The 8,244-nt window shown below is 45.6% G+C and overlaps 1 protein-coding gene across 4 annotated transcripts; it reads right to left on the bottom strand.

The window, feature by feature from the left end:
• Window positions 1-2,091: 2,091 nt before the first annotated feature.
• On the bottom strand, window positions 2,092-6,907 carry LOC110086096 (phospholipase A and acyltransferase 3). 4 transcript variants are annotated; one of them, XM_078382186.1, is made up of 7 exons: window positions 6,735-6,906; window positions 6,125-6,258; window positions 5,181-5,221; window positions 4,895-4,970; window positions 3,836-3,938; window positions 3,451-3,719; window positions 2,092-2,370 (listed from the first exon to the last, which is right to left on the bottom strand). In XM_078382186.1, exons 4-7 carry the CDS (start codon window positions 4,910-4,912, stop codon window positions 2,248-2,250), a joined length of 513 nt encoding a protein of 170 aa, XP_078238312.1. In that variant the 5' UTR covers window positions 4,913-4,970; window positions 5,181-5,221; window positions 6,125-6,258; window positions 6,735-6,906; the 3' UTR covers window positions 2,092-2,247. The 4 variants fall into 4 exon arrangements, with proteins under 4 accessions (XP_078238312.1, XP_072843128.1, XP_078238314.1 ...); XM_072987027.2 differs by lacking the exon at window positions 5,181-5,221 and having other exon boundaries at window positions 6,735-6,907; XM_078382188.1 differs by lacking the exon at window positions 6,125-6,258 and having other exon boundaries at window positions 6,735-6,907.
• Window positions 6,908-8,244: the final 1,337 nt, after the last annotated feature.

Below are 8,244 nucleotides of genomic sequence, written 5' to 3'. Positions count from 1 at the left end.
TAGCAGTTCGAAAGCATGCAAATGCAAGTAGATAAATAGGAACCATCTCAGTGGGAAGGTAAAACGGCGTTCCCTAGTCATGCTGGCCATGTGACCACAGAAACTGTCTACGGACAAACGCTGGCTCTATGGCTTGGAAACGGGGATGAGCACTACACCCTAGAGTCGGACACGACTGGACTAAATGTCAAGGGGAACCTTTACCTTCATGAAGAAGAGTGACCCACACCATCGCCCCCATGTTTGAGAAGGACCCATTTTTAAACAACTTTTTGTCCAGCTGTCCAAAAAAAGATCCTTAGAGGAGCAAACCAGCTGAATGTATTCTATGTAAACGGTATACCATTTCTCCACTTCCAGATCTCTTCCTATTTCTTTTCCTTGATGTTTATCTGTTTAATACTCCCGAGTCTTTGATCAAATTTGCTGACACCAGCCACATGTTCTGGACCTGCTGTAGTCTCCAGGTCAGTCTCAAAGGAAGCCCCACGTACAGAGCATTGGATTAGTCAATCCAGGAGATGATCAGTGCCTAAAGAAATGTCCTGAGGGAACCCTCATTTAGGTAGAGATGGAGTTGGGCTTTAAGCCTCAATGGATTAAAACTGGACATGGCTGCAATCTGGGAATCCCAGGAAAAAGCCCGTTTCAGAAGGATGCCCAAATTACGAACTTGATCCCTAAATGGGAGGGCAGTGCCATCCAGTCTAGGGACGATTTCCCACCACCACTACCACCACAACATTTCAGAAGGCTTCCCCAGGAACAAAATCTCAGTCTTCTCCAGATTCATTTTGAGCCTGTCCACCCTGGTCCATTTTTTGAAAGCCCATCACAAAAATACAACAAATGTTACGGTCAGCAAAGGACAGAAGGGACCCCCTCACCACCGCAGGAATATACCGAATACCTTGCAGTTGTGGCCAGGTATATATTGGAACCACAAAACGAAGCATCCACACCAGAATCAAAGAACATGAGAGACACTGAAGACTAAAACAACCGGGAAAATCTGCAGTTGCTGAACATGCTCTAAAACAAACTGGACATGAAATTCTATTTCAAAATACTGAAATACTGGACAACACCAGCAATCATTACATCAGACTGCACAGGGAAGCCATTGAAATCCACAAGCACTAGCACAGTTTCAACAAAAAAGAGGAAAGTATGAAGCTCAACAAAACTTGGCTCCCAGCTATCAAACATATTACGTGCAAAAGGTCAATGAACTCTACCCACCCACAAGGACCGGGGATCACTACACACAAAAGACCAGCTAATGACACCCCATCAGTCACAGGGACAGATAATCTCTCCTCCTTATCACAACAATGCACCCACAACAAGACACACTAATCAGCCATTTACAGAAAAAGACAAAAGCCCATCTCACAGCCATAAATACTCCACTCCCAAGCCAACTACAACAGAGCACAGAGTGCTGTCCTCTGAAGATGTCGGCCACAGAGACTGGCGAAACATTAGGAAGAACAACCTTCAGAACACGGCCAAGGAGCCCGAAAAACCCAGAACAACCATCTAAAATTTTGATTCAAAAACATGAACTTATCCAAGTTCCATAGGCCAATAGCTAAATCAAAACCACCAAGCACCAGGTTCAGGTCATGCTTCTCTGAAGTGCACATCTATTCTCCTCATTTGGGTCATTCGATAAGTCAGGGGGAGGGAATTCCCTCCAGCACAACACTGAGTCTCAGTTTTCGGCCTGGTAGCCTCTCCGTCCGGTTCCCTCATCTTCCATGGTCGGCCAGAGCCTTGTTGTCCCGGCAAGCACGTCTCAGCCTTTCTTTGCTCATTCTGTCATGCAAAAGGTCCCGGCTGGAATGAATCCTCTCTTCAGCGTGGCTCTTTGGCCAGTGAGAGACACAGAATTAAAGTACGAATCACCCAGATCCACCCCTGAATATGTTGGAACCACTTTTTTCTCCGCAACTTCCTTTCAGCATCCCATAAACTCAGTTTTTTTGAATGCACGGAGAGCCGTTCACGTCGGCTCCTGAACTGGCCATCCTGGTTCTTGATCTGGAAACTAGTTCTCGACTCAGAAAGACAAAACCAACTTCCCAGTAAGAGTTCACATAGATTTTATTCTAAATGGTCAAATACATGGAAAGCAGAAAAGTGGCACCAGAATCCCAGGAAGGTAGAAAACAGGATGTCAGGCCAGCAGGATCCTCCTGGGCAGAATCCGGCCAGCAGGCTTCTTCCGTTTTGATCCAGGAGTTACTCATCTACAGGTTCCTCTTTCTCAACTGCCTTGCTGATCAATGCTGCAAGAATACCTGCCAAACTAATAGTTCCAAGAACACCTAGGATAGTTGATCCAGCAATTATGCCATCCTTAGCCTGCCAAAAAAGAAAAGAAAAAGACATTTGACTCACACGGGCAAGGAGTGTGGGCTGTCCCCATTCTGATATCTTTTGCTTCCCCCCGCCAAAGAAGAGACTGACGCTGAACGGAACACGGTAAAACCCAAAGGCCATTGATTCTGCATTTGCAAAATCTAGCACCCACAACAATGTGATTTGCAACTGTTTCCAAAAGTGATCTGTATCAAAGATCAAGCAAATGGGGCAGCAATTCAAAGATGAGAAAACCTGAGTTTAATGAAAGCTAAGCCACAAAATTGTAATATATAATAATACAACACCATACCAATACGCCGTGAACAATAGTCAATATCTAGGTCTAATAAAAATTAGTTCCTACACAACCCAGTACATCCACAGTTATTCTAGGCATCTCTGAGTGATGAAGAAACTCACGCCGTTTATATCAGTCCAATTTTAAGACTTTCTGGTTATTGATCATATTGGTGGAAGGCTGAGCTAGACAACCCTAGACAATGCTCTACAATTCTGTGAGTCAATTGCCCTTTTCTTTGAATGCCAAGCAGAGCCGAGATAGAATTTCCTTTTGCCAAAGTGAACTGAATTTGAATGGTAGGCATATGAAACAGTTGAATGTAAGCATACAGTGGACACTGAATTGTAGAACATCTGATGGATTTTGGTTTTGTACACCCTACCCAACCCTTTTCCAAGTTTTTACGGTGGCAGCAGTCAAGATTCAGACAGACGCAGGCAAATTTCACTCTTAGCTTTGCCCCTCTGCCTCTAGAAAATGGCATGGAGTTTAAGTGATGTGCACTCAGCCAGGAAGAGTGGTTCAGCTGTAGAGTTTCTGCCGGGAGGATGAAAGGTTGCAGGTTCTCATGGCAAGGTAGCAAGAAGCCTTCCTGGAGAGCATCTCTAACCAGTCAGGGTCAGAATACCTGGTCTAGATGGACGCAAGGAGACACAAGGAATGGAAACTGGGGCCGCCTTTTGAATGGGATGTTTATTATCAAAACATCGAGTGAGGGTGCCCCAATCCCCTCCCCTGGCTTCTAAAGACCTCCAGGTACCTAAGCCACATCTACAAACCTGTTTACTTTCCGGGATGCCGTAGCGCAGGCTGGAGGCAAAATGTTCACAGTTCTCCTTCAGCAGGTTATAATCCATCTCCTGCCCAACCAGGGAGAGTGCATCTTGGACAATCTTGTTCAGTGGCCTGGGCTTATAATTTTCATCATACTTGTTATTAATCCGGTATTTGCAGATCCCTGCCACTTTGGAAAGGCGTTCAAGCTTCACCACCGCTTTGGGGCCACTGACAGATGAAGAATATTGGGAGGAACCATTTGTCTCCGCACCTCAAGAAAGAAGAAACCCAGTCTTTATTTATATGTATTCTCCCTACCCGCCACCCCCATGGCTGTTTCCTTTCCTGCTCAGCCTTCCTCACCATTTCAAATAGCGAAACCCTTACTTGTCAGATGGACAACATGTTCCTTGTCAACTGCGATGGCATAATGCTTGTAAACAGGCCGGGAAAATTCAATCATGTCCCCAGGTTTTGGCTCGTCCTCATCCTGCAAGATCAGGCAAGTTTAAGAAAACAGTCCTGCCTCACCCAGAGACTTTCGGGTGCGAAAGACTAGGAGAAGCTTGGCTATCTGGAGATAAAGGGGAAGCCCAACTTACAAGGATGTGTGGCATGGACAAAGTGGCTGTCGTCCCTCGGATGTCCTGCTCCCTGGCCCAGGATATAGGGAAAGACTCGAACGGGCTACCGACTCAGGTATATTATGGATTTCACTTCGAGAACAGAGCAAAGCTAGTGGGTTCTTCTGTCTGACCCTCTTCTCAGTTAATCATCAATAACTTTCTGCCATCAAGTCAATTCTGAATTATAGCTACCCCTTCCAGGTTTTCTAGTTTACAGTGGGAACGGGGAATTAAATTTAACTCCCCATTTCTGACTCTGCAGCCAGATAGCTAATTTATTGAGCTATCCAGCCAGATTCTTCCTGGGCTAAAGGGGTGTGAAATAAAACTCAGAGCGAATATTCCCATTCGGAGAACTGATCGGTCCTGCTCTTACACCATTCCCTTCCCCCAGCAACTTTGCAATCTGTTTTGTTGGCTGTGACTCTGGAATTCAACGTGAAAAGGAAACCATCATTTATAGTCTAAAAACAATCCTGATGATGCATATGCTCCTTTTTTGAAACATGCTTTCACGATTAGACCTTTTTTTGGCACTTGAGGGATCACTTCTTCTAGAACCGGCTTTCTGTGACCATGTGCTTTAATTATGTGCAGTCAGATTGATTCTGCCCTACACCAATCCCTGATAAGGGTGATGAAGGATCAGAGGTATGTTCCCATTCCTTTCTTCTGGGGATGCCCTGGGACTCTGTAGCTTGTCCAAAACTGGCTCTTTCTCGTGGCAGGCATAGGGATGGGTGGGACTTGAACCCTCAACCCTGGGCTCTTCCCCAGAATGTCTACTGAGAGGGTGCTTGCTTCTGAGGAGAAGCCTTACCGAATAGGTCTGACCCATGGTATCCTCTGGAGCAGATTGTCACAAAGATAAGGGTCAAGTCTTACGGGCTGGGTTCCTGACAAATGAATGAGATCAAGTAGTTACCAAGCTTGGGATATTACTCTGATCCGGCAGAGAGGAGACACCCAGGAACTTTTCATAAAAAGAGGCTGAACACCAGATCTGGATTTAAAACACTATGCATGTAACTTTTATTATAAATCATCACCATAAAAACACCAGGTACCAAGAGGCCTCAAACGCACTTCACTTATCTGATACTCACACTGAAGTCCCTCATTCAACCGATGATTTGTCCTTCATCACCTAAGGGTGATCATGATACCGAGAAAAGATGAAAGTACATTTTAGAACTCATCTTAAAGACTCGCCTTTGAGCCTCCCCGATCTCAAATTTCTTGTTGATGGCAGTAGCATAGTGAGACACGGTCTCCGCAAAGCGGCGTATGCAGTGGTCACAGACACCGATACGGTTAAAGCATGCTCTTTGCCGCCGCATACTTCAGCTCAAAAAGCTGAATTGGTTGTTTTGACCCGAGCCTTAATGTTGGCTCACGGTAAGAAATCTAATGTCTACAGAGAGCCCCACTATGCCTTTGGAGTGTTGCGTGCCTTTGGGGGAGCTTTGGAGGAATAGGGGGTAGAGGACAGTGGAAGGAGAGGAATTCAAGCATTTAAGGAAGAAGACTTGAGGGTTCGGGAAGGAAACAGGTGAGCGGATGAGGTTGCTAGGCAAACAGCGGAGGGGGGCTTGGGACCTGAATCAGCTTTGGCTGTTCTTCCGGCCCCGGCAATTGACTTGCCTACCCTTCCATGATATACAAAGAAGGAAAAATGTAAAATCCTTGAGAACAAGGGCACTAAGGGAGAAAATGGATGGTTTTACACCGCTGATGGCTAACTAGTCCTCCCAAAACATCTTGCTTGGAACTTCATGTGGGAACTTCACAGGTGGACTCATGCTAGCCCTCAGGTCATGCTTGACATGAGGATCAGCCCCTGGGCTTCCGGTCCTGGACTTGCTTCCTTGGCACATGACGTGGCCTCGGCTTGCAAAGTTTGCTGTAGAAATAACCCTCACACCGAAATTCGTGAGAGCCCAATAGGGTCTCAACCCAAAGGCCACTTGCCCAGTGCCTGGTGGCAAGCTGATTTCACTTAACTGATCCCTAGCCAGGGTTATAAATACTGTTTGATTTTTGTTGATACCTTGATAGGATGGCCTGAGGAGGTCATTCGGGTCTTGTTCAATGACATTATTCACCACCATGGGGTCCCCCGAGATGGACAGTCCTCTGATAACGGCCCCCACTTTATTGCTGATGTTGTCAAGAAGTGGGTTTCTGCATTTCGAGATATTGATTTGAAAGATCATGCTTCCCACCACCCCCAGTCCTCCGGGCAAATGGAACGCCCTTAACCAAACTTTGAAATCCTATTAGCATAAATTGTCACAAGAAACTAAGCTAGGGTTGTTCAACCTGCTTCCCCAAGCACTACTGCGTATCCACATCCTTCCACGGGGCAAACTGGCCATCAGTCCCTATGAAGCAATGTATGGGAGACCCTTTGTCATTACTTCCGTTGGCAAACATGACATGGCACCACCATTGCGTGGGGGGAGGGAAGATTTGCGTAACTATTTGCTTGGACTCTCCCGACTCTTACAGGACAACCAACAGCTGCTCCAGGAAAAGGATTTGCTGACCCTCGACCAGCCACTCCACCCCTTTGAACCCGGAGATTGGGTATATACCAAGTCTCTCTTGGATGCCCCGCTTGCCAAGAAGTGGAAGGGCCCATTCCAAGTCATTCTTACCACTCCCTCCTGCAATAAAATCGAAGGACTTGCTGCTTGGATCCACTGCACCCATGTGAAACGTGCTTCTCCACCCAGAAGCCGAAGGACAGCAGACTGGCACACGATTAGACGGTCTTCGTTTCCTCTTCAAAAAGAAGGCGACTGGTTAGTACAGACTAATAAATATGTGTGCCTTCTTTTTATCACTGTTTCTTGGACTATGGACTCTGTGCCTGAAATGGGAGTGCCTGACCACCTTATCTACCTCCTGAGAAATCTATATGTGAGATAGGAAGCAACACTTAGAACTGGATATGGAACAACTGATTGGTTCAAAATTGGGAAAGGAGTATGACAAGGCTGTATATTGTTTCCTGGCTTATTTAACTTATATGCAGAATACATCACACGAAAGGAAGGACTGGAGGAATTCCAAGACGGAATTAAGATTGCAGGAAGAAATATCAACAACCTCAGATATGCAGATGATAACACTCTGATGGCAGAAAGTGAGGAGGAATTACAGAACCTCTTATTGAGGGTGAAAGAGGAGAGCGCAAAAAAATTGTCTGAAGCTCAACATCAAAAAAACTAAGATAATGGCCACTGGTCCCATCACCTCCTGGCAAACAGAAGGGGAAGATATGGAGACAGTGACAGATTTTACTTTCTTGGGCTCCATGATCACTGCAGATGGTGACAGCAGCCACGAAATTAAAAGATGCCTGCTTCTTGGGAGGAAAGTGATGACAAACCTCGACAGCATCTTTAAAAGCAGAGACATCACCTTGCTGACAAAGGTCCACATAGTCAAAGCGATGGTTTTTCCTGTAGTGATATATGGAGGTGAGAGCTGGACCATAATGAAAGCTGACAGCCAAAGAATTATTATTTTTTAATTGGGGTGCTGGAGGAGATTCTTGAGAGTCCCCTGGACTGCAAGGAGAACAAACCTACCCATTCTGAAGGAAATCAATCGTGAGTGCTCCCTGGAAGGACAAATAATAAAGCTGAGGCTCCAATACTTTGGCCATCTCATGAGAAGAGAAGACTCTTTAAAAGGGAACACAAGGCAACAGAGAATCAATCTGCTCCAAAACTCTTTCTTTTTTAATGGTCAGAATATTTATTGTACATTGTCTGAATCCCGCCAAAAAGGACCAAGGCTTTAGAAAAAAAAATTATTTTAAATAAATGAATGTAATCTTTTTCTTTGTGGGTTCCTCTGATGCTTGTGATGTGCCTCCCTACCACACTGGCCAATTGACCGTGACTCCATCTTGAACACACCTGATCTATTACACTCTTGTCTATTACATCAGAGTAGCTCTCTCTCAGCTCTGAAATAACTGCTACATATTCTCTTTTTCTGACTGACTCCATCGCCCCAACTCCAGACCAAAGTGACTTGTGTCATGGTAGCTGCATCATCCTATCCTCTGCCTCACATGCTAAATTCAAGATCCTGTGGCTGCTTCTGGAGGCTATAACTCTTCTTTCTTGCTGTTGGGGAGCAGCCTGACTGTCC

This window comes from Pogona vitticeps, chromosome 1 (genome assembly GCF_051106095.1).
Source record: "Pogona vitticeps strain Pit_001003342236 chromosome 1, PviZW2.1, whole genome shotgun sequence".
NCBI classification, from domain to species: domain Eukaryota; kingdom Metazoa; phylum Chordata; class Lepidosauria; order Squamata; family Agamidae; genus Pogona; species Pogona vitticeps.
Note: the sequence above shows the minus strand (reverse complement) of the source record. Positions and strands in the feature narration are given on the sequence as shown.